Here is a 19836-nt window from a genome sequence, read left to right on the forward strand (position 1 = left end):
CCTCCCTTTGTGGTGAAAAAATTCCGACAGACTTGGGCCCAAACAAATAACATTACTTTTACAATATTTTACAACAACTTCTAAAACACTATCTTACTAGATCTAGGTCTAGATCTAGATCTAGAATCTAGATCCAGATTCTATTTGGCTTACCAGTTAGAATCTAGATCTATTAGTTAAGTTAGGCTACAATATTCAATCTAGATCTAGATCTAGATCTATTTTACACACTACACCTGACCCTGTGTCTGTGGTGACACTGAGTACAATCTCAGTACAAACATCAGTTTCATCAGTAGTTCAGTAGGCCTACTAACCAGTCAGTGACATGATATATTTTTAATAATTAATTAGAATCTATATACTAGAATCTAGATCTATGTAATAGTTAAATAATTTTTATAAGGGCTAGGGCAGGACATAGGCCTGCTTACTTCTTACTAATAATAATACTATTATTTAATATTTAATGCCTTAGGCCTACATCATACATTCTAAAATATGTCCTTTCCTTGGTCTATTTAATTATTTATTGAACTAGGGCTAACTGTAACTTTACTTGGTCTATGACCAGGCCTATGCTAACTATATAATATATTACTAGGCCTAATTGTTACTAATTAATAGATTTAAATTTAAACCCCATCCGTCAGATGACCCCATCATCTTTTCCCCATTCGTGCCCAAGATACATAATATGGGACAGATGAATTAGAGTTCACATGTTTCAATACAGTCGCCTTTGTTTCCCTAATGTGAGTCATGTACCCATCAGACCTGAGTTGACTCATGGACGGGACGTCCAACTGACTCGAGCCTGGGATCTGAACTCGAGACTTCTAGGTTAGCAGTCTAGCACTCTGACACATGGGTGGTTGCTGCAGTGTGTTCTACCTTGCTATTACACAGGGTGATATGTACACTCAAGGCTCTCATACATCGCGCCCTGGAGCATCTGGGCAGTAGTGTGGACAAATCTGGCCCCAAAAACTAGGATCCAAGAAATATAACGTCAGCATCAGTTACATCTAAATAACGCAGTTTTAGAAAACAAGATCACGCATCTAAAAATACAAGATTGATAACACATTGATGAAATCATCTTAAAATGTTGCATCAGCTTCTTTTTTTTAAATTGCAGCAACGTGTGAGATTGTTACACTAGTTTAGAAATAGAAATGAAGACAAAGTCAACAACTTTGTCAATGGGGGTGGTGGAGGGTAGTTTTTGTGATTCTTACACTTTAGTATAAAAAGGCCCCCTGGACCCTAAGTAAATGCACTGGGTAATAGGGCTGGTAAGTAGGTCACCAACCAGATCTATGGCTCATGCAGGTTTTATTGAGCCATAGAACTGGTTGGTGGCCTACTTACCAGCCCTATACCCAACCTATTTACACCATTGTGTATGTTCCCTAATTTCTTTCTTTTTTTACCTATACAGAAGTATTAATCTACTTATTGATTAGCACTTCTGAACACTAGTAAATTATTTGTTGAATTCATTATGATTATTTAGGTATAAACCTGTAACTCTTGTAATAACCCTAATATAATATATTACTAATTCACTCCAAAAAATGATGTTATATTCATTTCATTCATTACATTTTGGTTTGGCAACTGATATCAAATGCTGGTATGGGCACATCAACTAGCAATAAAGCTTTTAAACAAGGAGTTTTTTTATCTAAAATTAGACAGCTGTATTTTTAAAAAAATGTTATTTATGATTCACTGATAACTACTAGTAGCTACAGATCTAAAAGTCCTATGTTAGCTGTTATCAGTGTGCACATTTCTTTACCATAGTGGATAGATAAAGTAAGAAAAAAGCAGAATAACAAAGTAACAAGATTTGTTGTTTAATTGTATGGCAGGATTATTTCTTATTTTCTATTTAATGAATCTGTGTTTTTATTTTAGAGTGAATTCTTTTTACATTGACATTTTACATAGAAACTTCGCGATTTAAGTGGTATCAGTGAAAGTGGCAGCATTGTTGTAACTTTCTTCTGTTTACTAGCAGTCCACTATATATTTTATCTTAATGCATGTTTTAAAAGACATAGCTTGAAGAAAGTATTTAAAATAATGTTGCTTTTAAAAAAAATTACCAATTTTTTTTATTTTTTTATTTATAGAAATCCAGTTCCTCATCATGAACAATAACTATGATGTAATAGTTGTTGGTGCTGGAATTTCTGGTTTGACAGCAGCATATAACATAAAGAAAAAAGACCCGAATGCTAAAGTTGTGGTCCTTGAAGGCAAAGGTATGCATTCATTTCAACATGCAATGAAAAGATTCACTTTGTAGTCGACACTTCCATCATAGTATCTGACAACTGAACACAACATTCACACCTATAAAACTTATTTTACAGCACATAGGATACACTATTTGCCCTTTAATATGTTTGAACTATCAGGTGTGTGTAATGCACAGTGAGATAAATATGTTTAAAATATGCGTGTAGACACCTTCCATAAATGCCAAGCCATTATGTTTACATTTTTATTGCATACTCATCACAAAAAGCTAAACCAGGCTCAATGGTCTGATACATTCAACCCCATCATGCCTGTATGATTGAATGGTAGAACACACAGTTGCTGATGCATATAGTTCTTGGGTTGGATATGTTTAAGCTGCAGGGACTATAGTTAAGTACACAATCCCTTCATGTGTGCATGTCTAAAATCAGCTGCACTGTGATAGTCTGATTGTGAAAGAGTACTTACATTATCAAATTTACTTACGTAATCAAGCTTACATGATCAGATTTAATATACATATGTGTGATTTTTTGTTGTTAGAATTTAATAAAGCTGTGAAAGAATAGGTCACTGCTAGTTGGGTTGAGTCCTTAACATCTGAGTAGTGTTGCTTCTTTTTGTCCATTTTGGTCATTGATCCACATTTTACTGCTACAAATTGTATACACAATTGTTATGGTGTACTTTTGGATTTGAATTTTATTTAATCAAACTGTCAAAGTTATAACCTTTATTTTTACTTGTACACAATATCAAACCAGCAGTAACATCTCTCTAACATGTTTCTCTTATTAACATCCTTATTAACATCCGTATTAACAGACAGAGTAGGAGGCAGAACACAGACAGTGCCATTAAAATCCTCAACAGGAACAGATCTATGGGACATTGGAGGCCAGTGGGTGGGCAGGTAGGGGCCATCTTTATCTTTGTTAGGCGCACATTTTATTTTACAGTGCTGACTGAGTTCGTCTTGTGATGAAAATACATTTAGTATTTAAATTTAATTATAAAACTGGAAATAAAAATATTTTTAAAATTGCTTTTTAGATTATGTTGAATCAAAGATTCAACCTTGTCATCTAAATGTCAACCTCACTTATTAAAATTTGTCATCTAGAAGCCAACCTCACATATTAAAACTTGTCATCTAGATGTCAGCCTCACATAATAAAACATGTCATCTAAATGCCACCTCACATATTAAAACATGTCATGTCAGCCTCACATATTAAAACATGTCATCTAGATGTCAGCCTCACATACTAAAACATGTCATCTAGATGCCAACCTCACATATTAAAACTTGTCATCTAGATGTCAGCCTCACATATTAAAACTTGCCATCTAGATGTCAGCCTCACATATTAAAACATGTCATCTAGATGTCAGCCTCACATAATAAAACATGTCATCTAGATGCCAACCTCACATATTAAAACATGTCATGTCAGCCTCACATATTAAAACATGTCATCTAGATGTCAGCCTCACATAATAAAACATCTCATCTAGATGCCAACCTCACATATTAAAACTTGTCATCTAGATGTCAGCCTCACATATTAAAACTTGTCAGCCTCACATATTAAAACTTGTCATCTAGATGTCAGCCTCACATATTAAAACATGTCATCTAGATGCCAACCTCACATATTAAACCTGCATGTCATCTAGATGTCAGACTCACATATTAAAACTTGTCATCTAGATGCCAACCTCACATATTAAAACTTGTCATCAAGATGTCAGCCTCACATATTAAAACTTGTCATCTAGATGTCAGCCTCACATATTAAAACATGTCATCTAGATGTCAGCCTCACATAATAAAACATGTCATCTAGATGTTAGCCTCACATATTAAAACATGTCATGTCAGCCTCACATAATAAAACATGTCATCTAGATGTTAGCCTCACTTATTAAAACATGTCATCTAGATATCAGCCTCACATATTAAAACATGTCATCTAGATGTCAACCTCACATATTAAAACATGTCATCTAGATATCAGCCTCACATATTAAACCTGCATGTCATCTTGATGTCAGCCTCACATATTAAAACATGTCATCTAGATGTCAGCCTCACATATTAAACCTGCATGTCATCTTGATGTCAGCCTCACATATTAAAACTTGTCATCTAGATGTCAACCTCACATATTAAAACTTGTCATCTAGATGCCAAATTCACATATAAAAACATGTCATCTAGATGCCAACCTCACATATTAAAACTTGTCATCTAGATGTCAGCCTCACATATTAAAACTTGTCATCTAGATGCCAACCTCACATATTAAAACTTGTCATCTAGATGCCAACCTCACATATTAAAACATGTCATCTAGATGTCAGCCTCACATATTAAAACTTGTCATCTAGATGTCAGCCTCACATATTAAAACATGTCATCTAGATGTCAGCCTCACATATTAAAACTTGTCTCCTAGATGCCAACCTCACATATTAAAACTTGTCATCTAGATGTCAGCCTCACATATTAAAACATGTCATCTAGATGTCAGCCTCACATATTGAAACTTGTCATCTAGATGTCAACCTCACATATTTAAACTTGTCATCTAGATGTCAACCTCACATATTTAAACTTGTCATCTAGATGTCAGCCTCACATATTAAAACATGTCATCTAGATGTCAGCCTCACATATTAAAACATGTCATCTAGATGTCAGCCTCACATATTTAAACTTGTCATCTAGATGTCAGCCTCACATATTAAAACATGTCATCTAGATGTCAGCCTCACATATTAAAACATGTCATCTAGATGTTAGCCTCACATATTAAAACATGTCATCTAGATGTCAGCCTCACATATTTAAACTTGTCATCTAGATGTCAGCCTCACATATTAAAACATGTCATCTAGATGTCAACCTCACATATTAAAACATGTCATCTAGATGTCAGCCTCACATATTTAAACTTGTCATCTAGATGCCAACCTGACATATTAAAACTTGTCTCCTAGATGCCAACCTCACATATTAAAACATGTTATCTAGATGTCAGCCTCATATATTAAACCTGCTGAAAGAGCTTGGCATTGACACCTACCCGCAGTACATCAAAGGGACTAAACACCAGCAGCTCGGAGAGACCAAAATTAGATCCTATACGTCCAACATTCCCAAGCTCTCAATCTGTGCTTTGTTAGATCTTCAATGGCTCATGTTCAAAGTATGGCAATAACCCGTGTTACATATTCTGTAGCTTGGTAAAAGTTATAACGGTTAAAACATATTAAGTAGCTTGATAGAAAACTAACATAAATATTGTTATAAAAACACAGCTATATTTGTTTTAGTTGTTTAAGTTGTATTAGGACCAGTGGCGTAGCGAGTTCAGGTGTTACTCGGTGCGGCACTTAATGGAGTCACCCCCCAGAGGCGTAGCGACCCTTCCCGGGGACAAACTTTCCAATTTTCTATTTGCACCCCTCCCCTCAAACTTTCGATTTGCACCCCTCTCAAGTTTTTCTCTATATATTTTGCTATTTTTTGCCTTGGTGCCACCCCCCTAAATGGTGTCACCCAGTGCGGTCCGCACCCCCGCCCCCCCCCCCCTCTCGCTATGCCTCTGTTTAGGACCTCAGTTTTTTTTATCATCATGTAAAACATAATAACAGTATAGTTATGTAAGATTAAAAATTATTTTGCTAAACATTTATATCAATCATTGTTTTGTATAGTTTTTTGTGTGAAGGTTTTTTCTCATTTAAAGTAAAGCAAAATAAATTTTCATTTGATAGCACAAGTATGAAAATCATCAGCATTCATGCCTATTAGAGAATATTGTCAGTATTATTCCTGTTTATATTAATCTCTTTATGTTCTACTCCCAGTTGGACAGATATGCCAATCAGCTTTCAGTAGAAGACCCACTCTCCCATCCATGTGCTGAAGAGTGGGACGCCCTATCTTTAGCTGCATATCTGGAGAGAACTCTGTACACACAAGGTCAGGGGAAGTAATACATAACTATTTAGTTACTTGAAACATTATTAGCAGATTGATATGGAATTCCCCACTCATTATTCTAACCATTATTCTGTTGTTGTTTTTGGGTGCAGGCGCCCGTGACGCCAACAATGCAGCAACAAGGAGCATCCTGGGGTGTGAGACCAGCCAGGTTTCATTTCTCTACTACCTGCTGTATGTAAAGATGGCTGGAGGCATCACTAACCTGGTGGAAGCCACAGAGTACAGGGCACAAGAGTGGAAGATTGTTGTCAGTAAAGAAATATTTTCTAGATTTTTACAAACAAAATGTTTTTTTTTTAGATTTGTGCTTGAATATTTAGAATTTAATATGACATCATTTGTAATGAGTGTAAAAATGTTATTTAAAATTATTTTTTTTAATGTTAAGTTCAATACTCAGAATAAAATAAAATAACATATTTAGTCAGTTAACTAAAACACTAGAGGAGAAGATTGTTGTCAGTAAAAAAAATATTTTTTTTTTCAGTTTTTTTTAGATTTGTGTTTGAATATTTAGAATTTAATATGACATCATTTGTAATAAGTGTAAAAACTTTAATTAAAAAAAATTGAAATGTTAAGTTCAATACTCAGAATTAAAATAAAATAACATATTTAGTCAGTTAACCAGAACACTAGAGGATTAGATTGGTTGTTAGTAAAAGCATATTTCAAGACTTTCACTCCATAAATATTCTAGAACTATTTATCTGATACAAACATGTAGTCTGTTTACTTGATGTGTTAAAGATAAACTATTTCATATAATAGGGTGGGGCCCAGCAAATATCTGAAAAACTAGCTGGTCACATTGGCAGTGAAGGATTGAGGAAAGGAGATCCTGTTGTGGATATAAAACAGGTAGGCCAATATTGTAATTAAAGAACTGGACAATATCCTCTAAACATTTAAATCTAAAACCTGTCAGATTTTTCAGTTGTAATTGTTTTTAATTAACATTCATAATAGCTTTTTATGCATGTTTACAGGAAGCATCTATTGCTTGGTCAATCTTTGAAGTATTTGATTTAGATATTTAATGATTTTAACTAACACCAGACCAGAGTTTAAAGTAAGCTATTGTCAATTAAGGACTAATGTTATTGGTTTAGTGCAGGGGTCTCCAAACGTTTCAGTCCGAGGGCCGCATTAACTATCAAATTTCAGTTCGGGGGCCAGTTTCTTCCAGACATGTCTTTGATTTTTCTGGGCAAAGTTCCTCAGCCATCACAAACAAAAGTTTTTTCTGTGGACAAAAATATCTCAGCGGGCCGGATGAGAGGACCTCGCTGCCGTTTGGAGACCCCTGGTCTAGTGTGTTGTTTACCATAATATTTGTACCAGACAGATACAGCTGTAGCTGTCACTACTGCCAGTGGTTGGAAGGGTACAGCATCCTTTGTTATTCTAGCCTTGCCACCCAAAGGAATAGGTAATTATATTTTTTTTGTTTTATCTAGTTCACCATTGTAAGATAAATTAATATAAAATTTTGACTGGTAATAAAGATGGCTTAGTATATTTATATTAAAATAATATCATTTTATTACAATCCAATGTCTAGAACATATCCAGTTTAACCCCAAGTTATCCGCTGATCGTGTTGATTTCATGAAACATATGCCCATGGGAACAATGGTCAAAGTTATTATCACTTATGAAAAGGTGAAAGTTATGACCCTCTTTGATTGTACAATTTTATTTATCTACTTTTTACTTTCTCATATATACGAAGTATAGAGAAAGTATTGTAATCGTGCACAACAATCACTTGAAATTTTAACAATTTTCACCATATTACACCTCAGTCCTTCATCACATCCGAAGTATAGAGGACTTATTTTAATCGGGCAAAAATTATCAATCCAGATTTATCAAAATTAAGAGGTCTTATGCGTAATCCAGTCTGAAAAACTGGGCTTTGCCATTCTGTCCGTATGTCTGTGTGTCTGTCTGTCTGTCTGTCTGTCTGTCCGTGTGTAAACACGATAACTTGAGTACCGTTACAGCTAGGTTGATGAAATTTCATATATAAGTATTTTATCAAAATCGTGAATCCGTATCAACTTTTGAGCGATTTCCAATAACCGGAAGTGGTACTTTTTCTACTTTGAATTTTTCAAAAGCCTATAACTTGAGTACTATTTCAGATAGATAAATGAAATTTCGCGTGTAAGTAAAAGATCTAATTCTCTACCTTCTGTTAAATTTTGAGTAATTTCCATTGATCGGAAGTAGTAATTTACGCTACTTCCGATTTCTCAAAAAACTAATGTAAATTTTTAAAATACTAATAATATTGCGCACTATTATGCACTTTTTATTTGGCGTTCACTCATACGCCGCTATTTAGTTGTTTTATTTTCTACTTTTCAGTAATTTATAATTTGTGAATTCGACAGTACCAATGCTGCCACTGAAAATATTTGCTTTAAAACACTAACCCCCCCCCCCCCTTTCCCCTAACCCCGGCCCTACACCCACCCCCCCAGCGTGAAAGCAGCCTCCTATTAGTTACCTCCTGTAAGTTTAAAATTGTTTCAAACTAAATTATCTGCCTCTAATAGCCGTTACTAAACCAGGTTGTACGATTTGTAAACATTTAGCGTGACCACAACTCACCAGACCGTGTGGGGGTGGGGTGGGGGTGGTAGTGATAGTGATAGAGAGAAAGAGAGGGGACTGCAAGGATGCGCTTGCAGCTTGTTTTCTAGCATCTCCCAGAAGATAATTATATATATAGATATTCGAGAAAGTTTAGGGGAGATCACTCCCGGTTTATTTTAAATTTAGTAATTCATATTACGTATATTATCCAATATTATTAGCAAGTTTCCCGTTAGTGTTGTTAATTAAACTTCACTTAGTGTTTACACTACATTTATTGTTGCAGGCATTTTGGAGAGCCAAAGGGTTTTCAGGGGAGATAGTCTCTGATGGAGGGGAGGCAACTTTGCCAGGTTGTATTTACAATCCAATATGTATCACATATGATGCCACAACACATAATGGAAGCCCAGCTCTAGTTGGCTTTATGGCAGGGGAGCCAGCTGTTGAGTGGGCAAAACAACCAGTAAGTTAACTTTTTCTTTGTTTTTTTTTCTTAAATTTTCATTGCCAGGATCTCACAATAAATTTTACAGGAGTGGGCAAAAGCTTTAAGTAAACTTTTACAATTCAAAATGGTACTTGGCTTGCTCGATTATTGGTTTATTGTTCATGTCATTGATGCTGTGTAAAACCATCAAATAAATTTATTATTACTATTTTAAATGTTTAAAACAAATGAATAAAAAAAAATTCTAGAGGAAGTATTGTAATGATGCAAAAAAAATAATCGAGATAATTATAAGAGTGCATATAAAAAAAATTTGAGATTTTCAGACTTTTATACCTCCCTGAGTCCAAAAAACATAGTTTTGCAATTTTGTCCCTATGTCTCTGTGTGAGTGTATGTGTGTGTCTGTGAACCTTTACAGCTAGGTTGATGAAAATTCATATATAAGTATTATATCAAATTTGTAGTTCTGTATCAACTTTTCAGCAATTTCCGATAACCAGAAGTGGAACTTATTCTACTTTCAATTTTTCAAAAGCCTATAACTTAAGTACTATTTTAGATAGATAAATGAAATTTCAATTGTAAGTTAAAGATCTAAATCTCTGCCTTCTCTCAAATTTTGAGAAATTTTTGTTGACCAGAAGTAGTAATTTACACTATTTCCAATTTCTCAAAAAACGCATGTGAATTCATAAAGTTTGGCATTCACTGGTGCCCGATTATTTTTTTACGAGATTCTATTCTATTTTAAAAAGTTTAAGTAATTAAAAATCATGTCTATATCCCGAGCTGCCATCCTCGTACTGTTATATAAGAATATTCGAGAAAGTTTAGGGGAGATCACTCCAGGTTTATTTTATGCTATAATCTAAAACTAGAGAAATGGCCAAATGAGGGAGAAATACAAGGGGTGCTAGGTTGATGGTGTTGTCTTTTTCTCTAAACCAAAACCACCACCTCAACTTTGAATTTAACCAGAAATGAAAAATTTCATTGAAAACTGATTTTTATCCAGGATCAGCATTCACTGAGTGTAACCTTGATCTACATTCAGTTACTGCACATTCATATTAAATATACTAAATATGGTCGTACCCCTAAACCTGCTCCTAAGCTCAAACTTTACAAAAATCACATTTAGAGTTTCTTTCAGGCAACGTCTACAGCCCTTTATATCAAAATAGAACTTATATTGAAAATATACTTTTACCAGTGTCCACCGCCCTCTCTGGAAAATTTATGGTGATTAAAAAATTACTTTTACTGAAGAGGTCAAAAAAATCAACTGTTTAATAAACATTTTCTATTTTAAAAAAAAATATTTCTTTATGCTCTAAAATTTATGTTCTAAAATTTAACTATTAATTTTACAAGAGTGGGCAAAACTAACTCTTTTGCAATCATATTCTTATTTTTAAAAATATTTATGCTACATTAAAAAATGTAACTTCATGTTACAGGAGTTGGAAAAACAACCTGCTAAGTGATAATTTCTTATTGAAATTTCTTTGCTATGTTCTAAAATTTATCAATTAATTTTACATCAGTGGGCAATACAACCTATTAAGAAATCTTTTCCTAATATAAAAATTTGTCCAGGAGGAACTGAGAAAGAAAAGTGTCTTGACCCAACTGTCAGCATTCCTTGGAGAGGAAGTCCTTAAGCCCCTTGCCTACATAGAGAAGGATTGGAACTTGGAGCCCTACAGTTGGGGAGCCCCTGTGTCTTATGTTGCACCAGGTGGAATGCTCAACTTTACCAAGGCCATCAGGCGACCTGAAGGGAGGTAATCCAAATTATTTTAAATAAACCTTTGTGGGTAGTCACACAAAAAAGATTATAGCTTATAGTGCAGCTATAAATGACCCTCTCTACACTTATTTATTTGCACTTAATGTTTGTTATTGACCTTAAAATTTCATTCCCTAATCTTAAGCTATTAAAAAAGGCTAATATGATCTAATGAGCCAGTCCCTAGAAAAACCAATTTTAAATTTAAAAAGTTGGCTGTGTGTTGTTGCTCTTGAAGCATTTTTTAGGAAATGTTAACTTTGATAATGTTAGTCATAGGTTCAAGGTTCAGCTCCATTCTAGAACATTCACTTTGTTTATCTAAAATTAACTGTAGCATTGTTTTAGAGCTAATGTTTAATTAATTTGTTTGTGGAAAATAGTTGTATTACAACTTTAGATGTTATTCTTTTTCAAAGACCAGTGTTTAATTCTTTAGTTTTTTCTAAAGAAAATATGTTTTAATAGTAGTTCATCCCCTCTGAGAGCCAATTGTTTAATGAAAATTATTTCTGATGCTCAAATTCATCTAGATCCATTAGGCCCTACTTGATTCCTTGTTTTTTCTAAGTAAATTTTGTTTCAAAACATAAATGTATCCTGTCTTAGAGCTAACGTTTACTTATGTTGTCTTTGATCCCCCAACCCAGGATCCACTTTGCTGGAACTGAGACAGCTACTGCCTGGTCTGGCTACATGAGTGGGGCTGTCCAGGCAGGGGAGAGAACTGCAGCAGAGGTACTCTCCAGATTGAGGCCAGCGGAGTTGTCTAAGGGAGACCAACAGGAAGGCACCCTGTGTTCTGGTGGCTCCTGCTGTGGGGAAGGTGGGGTGCGGGCTATGAAGTTGAGGAGAGCCAGAAGAGGGAAGACTACGTTGTCGGTGGTACTGTCGTATGGATTAGGGTTAGGGTTGGTCACTGCAGCTGTTTTGGTGGTTGAACGTTGTGTGAGAAATGGAGAAATTGGCTGGTCATATACAAAATAATTTTTTTTTAATTTTAATAAAAAAAATTTCATGTTTAGTGTCACCTTTAATCATATGTTTGAGATGTAGAGTATGGTTCCAATGAATACAAATCGTACCTAGGCTTATTAACTTTGTATATACATTTTTAAAATTATGTCCATTTGAACAAAAGCTTAACTTGTTCTGTAAACTTGATTGTTTTTGCAAGTTTTGATAGCAATTGTTTTCTTTTTTTAATTTAAAAATAAAACCTTTTATTTTTACCTAAAATGTCTTCCATACATTTCCTACATACCCTACATATAACAGCTTCAACAAAGCATGTTTGATTTTGATGTATTTAAATTCTAGAACCAAATGTTGAATGTTAATATCTGTGATAAATTTATAATCACACAATTAGAACTGTATTATTTCGTTGTTTTTGTCTAAATTAGTGTCAAATGAGTTTTTGCTTGTACTGAATTTTTGCTTCTAACATAATTTTTGTAGCTTCTAAGGGAAGGAACCTACAGAGTACTATTGAGTAATGATTGTAAAACACTTTTTAATTAGTTTTTATTTTTATAAACTAGTCTGTGCTAGTCATAGTGTCAGGTTTTATCTATAGTGTTGTGATCTGTTTAGCTAACTCATGGACACATAGTCTCTAGTCCACATCGTGTTGTCATATAATGGCTTTTTATCTGCTCAGTAAAATAACATGGTTATAAAATCAATATTTATGGTAATCTTTATACATTTTTCAGTGACATACATTCGTCTGACAAATTTTTTTTAATAAAATGTTTATACTTATTTTGTGTATTAAACTGTTCTGTTTTACACTGTTATTTCACATACATTTTAATTTTTGGAAATCTTCACACAAATTGAGAAGAGTTATTTTTTTCTAAAGAATAAAAATGGATAATCTACATTTATCTCTTAAAAATGTTTCGTACTTAAAATATGTTTATTGACACATACGGCCACGCTTTCAAGTTGTTTACCTGTTCATGGAGTAAAACTCATGACAGCTACTTTTAAAAGTGTTTAACTTTTCTTCAATACTATAATGTTTGTTTTTTCCTGCATAAACTAGCTGTTTTTTTTTGTTTCAGTTTGCCCTTTTTAACCATCTAGATGTTTGCCAGTTTAATTTTACTTTACATGTAGACGAATTGCTTTATTTTGATGTCAGAGCTGTTGATGTACTTACAAATTGACAATATTTTGTTGATTAAACTACACTTTATAAAATTTTAACTCCCAATCAAATGTGAATGGTTTATTCTCTTTGTATCTTGAGTGATGCTAAGTGTAGTGATGTGAAGGTGTGCTAAGTGTGGTATGTAAAGGTATGTTAAGTGTGGTGTTGTAAAGGTATGCTAAGTGTGGGGATGTAAAGGTATGCTAAGTGTGGTGATGTAAAGGTATGCTATGTGTGGTGATGTGAAGGTGTGATAATGTGAAGGTGTGCTAAGTGTGGTAATGTGAAGGTGTGCTAAGTGTGATAATGTGAAGGTGTGCTTAGTGTGGTGATGTAAAGGTATGCTAAGTGTGGTGATGTAAAGGTATGCTATGTGTGGTGATGTGAAGGTGTGATAATGTGAAGGTGTGCTTAGTGTGGTGATGTGAAGGTATGCTAAGTGTGGTATGTGAAGGTATGCTAAGTGTGGGGATGTAAAGGTATGCTAAGTGTGGTGATGTGAAGGTATGCTAAGTGTGGTATGTGAAGGTATGCTAAGTGTGGTGGTGTAAAGGTATGTATGTGAACTAGTGTAAATAGTGTGTGTACTGTAGTGAGACCAGGAAAAATAAGAGAGAAGTGATGATATTGCTACTAGGAAAAAGTCAATATTAGTAAGTATTTAACTCTAATGACGTGTCAAAACCTGTGCATCACAACCTCACACTCAATCGGATTTTTTACATCTTTTTTTACCAGAATAAACAGTACGAGCCGGCCCGCTATTTAGTTGTTTCTAATTTTCAATAATTCATAATTTGTGAATTCGACAGTACCAACGCTGACACTGAAAATATTTCTTTAAAACACTATAAGTAGCTCGTTAAGGACCATAACCCCCCCCCCTTCCTTCCCTCCCCCCCTCCTCCCCCCCCCCTACGTTTAAAATCGTTGGCTCTGCTTGTAAACATTTAGAGTGAACACAGCTCACTAAAACCATGTAGGGGTGGGGAGGTAGGGAGAGCGTTTGCAGCTTGTTTTCTAACGGCTCGAAGAAGAGAATTATATATATAGATTGAGGTAAAATATTTACTTCCTCCTCATTCCTTTCAAGTAAACTCAGGGTATTCAGCCTCCAGCTGATGAACTAGGATCTTATCATGCACGATGAAAAGATTCCAAAGGATTCCAACTCAAACCTATCTATACCCACTTTTAAAACATTACCCTGAAATGGTCCCCAAGAACATATTATAAATTTGCTTTTACAATTTTTAGCCGTAAAGTGATGTGGTAACAATTCGGTTTATTAAAAACTAAAATTTTATTTCCTGAATTAATTGTAAAAACGCATCACAAAAATGGTGAGTACATGGGGACCTTGTCGTTGCACCTGTGTGACGTCACGCCTGCCCACAGCTTTAGCAAGACAGTGGTGCTGGTCACGGAGGTGATGGCCACATTTTGGTTCCAGACTAGCTCGCAGTCGTAGGTGTCGCGGCAGCAGACGGTAAAACACGGCGCCCACAGACGGGCCAGCCCGGCCGTCTTGGCCAACACCCCCGTGATGAAGGCGTCCTCCGGGGCGATCCACCGCACGCGGGACGCCGCTGACGTCAGAACCCTCACCGCCGCCATGCTCATCGCGTAGGCGTGTCCGTACATATACTGCGGGTAGTACGGTAACGGGTACTCGTTTCTGTTAACACTCCACATCCCGAACCTGACCACTTCCGGTTTGGAGTTAAAATGTTTGAGGCCAACTAAAAACTTATCGTTTTTGACCGAAACCTTGACTTGGTCTAGAAATTCAAGCATCAGTGGGACGTTGATCAAGGTGTCTATGTCTACCTTCACTAAAAACTGCGCACCTTGGCAAAGTTTGACCGCCCACCTAAACCCGAGTAAAATTTTCAATGTAAGATTTCTATACGAGTCTTCAAAGTCGGCCATTACCACATCCCCGTACGCATTGGACTCAAATTGTATCTGCTTGATATCTTTCTCTTTAGATACCTTCAAATGCCCGAATAAGAAAACATGTTTGATTTTTTTGTGTATTCTCGCCCACGGCCATTTGTTGGTTTCTGCTGCATGGAGCCATGTTTTACGAATGGCCTCCCTTCGTAACACGTCCTTGACAACCGAAGGTATAACTAACAACAAATATGGCGGCTGGCCTTGACAAATGTTTTCCCCGTTAATCAAATACGGGAAGTCGAAATTATTGTTAATGTTTTTGTTTTCCGTAAAATAGTCGCTGTTTGATGCTAAATATTCTTCGTCCTGAATGTACTCGAATAATTTATCACCATCGCTCGTTTTTGTTATATTTTTAAACAAATCAGCTTTCGAAAAATACACATCCTCATGATGATTCAGGTCTCTTCTTATCATTTTGTTTCCACCGTCTGCAAGAAATAAATCCAAGTTTTTATTTTCATAACTTCGAAACTGAAGATCTTCAGCACCGGATGAGTATTTCTCTGTGTAGTTGATCAGTCTTTGGACAGCCAATTCAAAGCTTTGTAGCGAGCGTTGCTGTTGTAGACTGATTGTTGACAGAGTGTCGATGCTGTTCATTAGCGTGAAGAACAGGTGGGCTGTTAGGTAGCCCAGGTGTGCTGTGATGACTAGAGACAGCAGAAGTAAGAGGCCACGGCGGTGAATCGCTCGCTGGACGACAGGTCTTGTCATGGTATCTGTTCAAGGGAAATAAGAAAAACCATCACGACTTGTTAGCGAGCAACTTCGTCTATACATTTTCAATGTCTTTACGTTTACTAGCATGCTAAGCTTCGAGGCTTTATAGTAAATTATAAATACTCACCAAGGATTGCTTACACCTAATAATGAGGTGTCCTTATATGACGTCAGAGCCTTTAGCCGATTAACCCCCGCCTAAAATGGTGTCCCAATATTTTACAACACCTATCTTAAAATAGTGTCACAATGTTTCACAAAAGCTCTCTTAAAATAGTGTCACATTGTTTCACAAAACCTTTTTAAATGGTGTCCCAATATTTTACAACACCTATATTAAAATGGTTTCACAATATTTCACAACACCTCTGTTAAAATTACAGGTAAGAACGAACAAGAACCGGACGGTCACAGTGCAGGTGAAGTAGTGCTCGCCTGGTTTTTTTTTTTTTACCGCGGAATATGAAGGGACAATGTGGTCAGTTCCAGATAAACATCAAAGCTGACGTGCTACAAACTGGAGACAGGGTCTCGAGACTCGAACTCGAGACTTTCGGGTTAGCAGTCGTGCACTCTACTTTTTAGCCACACTTTCAAATAAATACAGAATTTTTTTTCTTCCATTTCTAGGAACCCAGGGCCAGTATTATGATACAAATTGGAAGCCAGACTATACCTGCTTTACTAACGTGAATTGTCTACGTGCCATGATTTGAGAAACAAACCAGCACAATACAGCACTTTCAAAACTTCATCTTACATAAAGACTCACAGCAAATCGAACAGGATGCTTTATACAGCTCACCATTAATTAAAACCCATCTGATGCCTTATAAATACAAACTATATATATATACACCAAAATCATATCGAAATAGACTATTTAATATTTCTGAATTTTACTTAGCATATGTTGTCGCTGAGAAATGAACGACATACCATCATACAGAACAAGTTAGAGTATTTACTTACATGAAAATTTTCCATTAACACACAATAAAACATACTGTGTACTGTGAACATAGTATTACACGATTGTCATCTTGTCATTCAAAATGTGCATACAACGTAACTTCATTTTTACATTTTTTAACTAGTTGGTTCTTTAACAACATACTTGCTCAATATAATTACAATTCATCGATTAGTCGATTAGCTGTACCTGCACATTGCGTCGTTAATTTAGACTAGACCATCAGGAGACACGCGTTAATTGTTAGTTACCGGAACGCGCCGCTAAGATGATTTATGTCACATTTACACTAGACGATGATCTTTACTGAAGGTGATAACTACAAATATACACCGGTCAAAGGTCTTAATTAGGTGTAAACGCTACGGATACACCAGCAGCTGTCTTCATTAGATTGTGTTAATTTAACACATAGGTAAACACTACATCTACACCATCAGCTGTCTTCATTAGATTGTGTTAACACATAGGTAAACACTACACCTACACCAGCAGATGTCTTCATTAGATTGTGTTAACACATAGGTAAACACTACATTACACCAGCGGCTGTCTTCATTAGATTGTGTTAACACATAGGTAAACACTATATCTACACCGGCAGCTGTCTTCATTAGATTGTGTTAACACATCCATGACTCTAGATATATGAGAGGTTTTTTTCTACAGAAACCTAGTTATATAGCTTTATCACACTTATCTAAAACAGAAAGTCAACAAATGTATAACTTTATTATTTAGGAAAACGTATCATGTTAATACACTAAGACGATTGAGGAGATGGGGGTGGTAGTGGAACTATTTGCTTTACTTTAACTGTTCTATTGTTGGTGTCGGAGTTTTTTCGGAGATAGCCATTAATTCGCCGATGTTATTCGCCTTGTTTTCCGACTTGTTTTCCGAAGGCCGTTTTTCGAGATATATCAGAATTATGTTGTCCGAGGTTCGTTGTCCTGGTTTGTTGTCCGAGGTTCGTTGACCTGGTTTGTTGTCCGAGGTTCGTTGACCTGGTTTGTTGTCCGAGGTTAATTGACCTGGTTTGTTGTCCGAGGTTCGTTGACCTGGTTTGTTGTCCGAGGTTAATTGACCTGGTTTGTTGTCCGAGGTTCGTTGACCTGGTTTGTTGTCCGAGGTTCGTTGACCTGGTTTGTTGTCCGAGGTTAATTGACCTGGTTTGTTGTCCGAGGTTCGTTGACCTGGTTTGTTGTCCGAGGTTCGTTGACCTGGTTTGTTGTCCGAGGTGCGTTGACCTGGTTTGTTGTCCGAGGTTCGTTGACCTGGTTTGTTGTCCGAGGTTAATTGACCTGGTTTGTTGTCCGAGGTTCGTTGACCTGGTTTGTTGTCCGAGGTTCGTTCACCTGGTTTGTTGTCCGAGGTTCTTTGACCTGGTTTGTTGTCCGAGGTTCGTTGACCTGGTTTGTTGTCCGAGACTTGGTTAACCAGGTTTGTCCGCTGCTTGTATTGCGAGACTCATAAACCGTCGTTCGTTGGATATGGGAACAAAATAAAACAAAACTATTTAAACCGTCCTTAATTACCAAGAAAAAAAAAATCAATTTTATGTTATATTTTACAAACGAATTCACACCATTAATAAATGGGGAGTGATCTCCCCTAAACTTTCTCGAATATTCCTATATATTATTATTATTAAATAATTTTTCAAGGGAAAGTACTTATAATGTGCTCCCAAAAGTAGCGAAAAATGTTTTAAGGTATTTTAAAAGAAAACAGACGTTCATAATACATTATTTTATAAATAAATATTTATAGTTTAGATTTGTGATGTGTAAAAATATTAATATTTTAAAAAGCATAATTTGAATAATTTAATATACAAAATGTAAACACCATTGAGGTTACACATTCATATGATTTTAAATTTTGCAAAGAATCATTTTATGCCGGTAAACACCTCATAATCATAAATTTTTTCATTTTGCTCCCTTATAATAAGGGCGAGTTTCTCTTCACAACGCGTAAATCTTTCGCCTTTGACTGAACGTGACCTAGTTTCAAGATTTGTGTTTATTTAAATTTCGTGGACTGTGTTCTGTGTTAAATTGTGACACATTTCAAACACCACAGTGAGTATGTCATACAATAGAGTTACATGACTAAAAACCATTGCGCGCCTACTGAACATCACGTTCAGTAGGCGCGCAATGGTTTTTGAACGCAGCCATTACGTGATGGCGCAGCTATTGAAGGTGATGACGCGTGTGGTGTGGTTGGCTAGACATGCCTACTAATTCGGTCCAAATTTTTATTAATTCATAAAAAATTAATTAGGCATCCAATTAAGTCAAATTTAGTTTCAGATTGCATTGTCTTCATGTCTTGACCCACGTGTCAAATGTGAATCGTATCGGTCAAGTAGAACTGTCCGAATTTTCACTCCTGCGTTTCCGTCTAGACAGACTGACGACAGACAGAGGAAGTGAGTTAAATAAAAGCTTGTAAAAAAGGTAAAGCCAGTGAATGCAAACAAGTAAAACTGATTGGAATTTGTCCTCTAATAGAATAAACCGGGAGTGATCTCCCCTACACTTTCTCGAATATTCTTATATAACACTACGGGGGATGACAACGCGGGATATGGACATGATTTATAATCCATTTTTAATTACTTAAACTTTTAAAAATAGAATAGAATTTCGTAGAAAAAAAGAATTGCGCACCAAGTAAACGCCAAATAATATGTGTATAATAGTGCGGGATATTTTTATTACTTTAATAATTCACATGCGTTTTTTTGAGAAATCGGAAAAGCGTAAATTATTACTTCCGGTCAACGGAAATTACTCAAAATTTGACAGAAGGTAGAGGATTAGATCTTTTACTTACAAGTGAAATTTCATTTATCTATCTG

The 19836-nt window shown here is 35.6% G+C and overlaps 2 protein-coding genes across 4 annotated transcripts; one reads left to right on the forward strand and one right to left on the reverse strand.

The window, feature by feature from the left end:
• The first annotated feature begins 46 nt into the window (after positions 1–46).
• On the forward strand, positions 47–13468 carry LOC131930319 (putative flavin-containing monoamine oxidase A). 3 transcript variants are annotated; one of them, XM_059286737.1, is made up of 12 exons: positions 47–319; positions 2145–2276; positions 3103–3190; positions 5318–5492; positions 6157–6271; positions 6385–6542; positions 7067–7156; positions 7640–7727; positions 7860–7960; positions 9189–9368; positions 10956–11143; positions 11799–13468. In XM_059286737.1, exons 2-12 carry the CDS (start codon positions 2162–2164, stop codon positions 12133–12135), a joined length of 1635 nt encoding a protein of 544 aa, XP_059142720.1. In that variant the 5' UTR covers positions 47–319; positions 2145–2161; the 3' UTR covers positions 12136–13468. The 3 variants fall into 3 exon arrangements, with proteins under 3 accessions (XP_059142720.1, XP_059142722.1, XP_059142721.1); XM_059286739.1 differs by lacking the exon at positions 47–319 and adding an exon at positions 1799–1824; XM_059286738.1 differs by lacking the exon at positions 47–319 and adding an exon at positions 1802–1871.
• A 1170-nt stretch (positions 13469–14638) lies between these two features.
• On the reverse strand, positions 14639–17203 carry LOC131930308 (lactosylceramide 1,3-N-acetyl-beta-D-glucosaminyltransferase). The gene is made up of 2 exons (XM_059286726.1): positions 16964–17203; positions 14639–15990 (listed from the first exon to the last, which is right to left on the reverse strand). The coding sequence occupies exon 2, from the start codon at positions 15983–15985 to the stop codon at positions 14642–14644; it is 1344 nt and encodes a 447-aa protein (XP_059142709.1). The 5' UTR covers positions 15986–15990; positions 16964–17203; the 3' UTR covers positions 14639–14641.
• Between the last annotated feature and the right edge of the window lie 2633 nt (positions 17204–19836).

The sequence above is a fragment of the Physella acuta genome, unplaced genomic scaffold, assembly GCF_028476545.2.
Source record: "Physella acuta isolate Inbredline_101_S28 unplaced genomic scaffold, ASM2847654v3 ptg001756l, whole genome shotgun sequence".
NCBI classification, from domain to species: Eukaryota; Metazoa; Mollusca; class Gastropoda; family Physidae; genus Physella; species Physella acuta.

What these genes read in the sequence shown, in the direction of transcription:
- LOC131930319 (XM_059286737.1), top strand. Translation starts at nt 2,162, where the DNA reads ATGAACAATAACTATGATGTAATAGTTGTTGGTGCTGGAATTTCTGGT. An exon ending in CACAAGAGTGGAAGATTGTT is followed by an intron (nt 6,543 to 7,066) that starts GTCAGTAAAGAA and finishes TTCATATAATAG; the next exon opens with GGTGGGGCCCAGCAAATATC. An exon ending in TTATTATCACTTATGAAAAG is followed by an intron (nt 7,961 to 9,188) that starts GTGAAAGTTATG and finishes TTATTGTTGCAG; the next exon opens with GCATTTTGGAGAGCCAAAGG.
- LOC131930308 (XM_059286726.1), bottom strand. Translation starts at nt 15,985, where the DNA reads ATGACAAGACCTGTCGTCCAGCGAGCGATTCACCGCCGTGGCCTCTTA.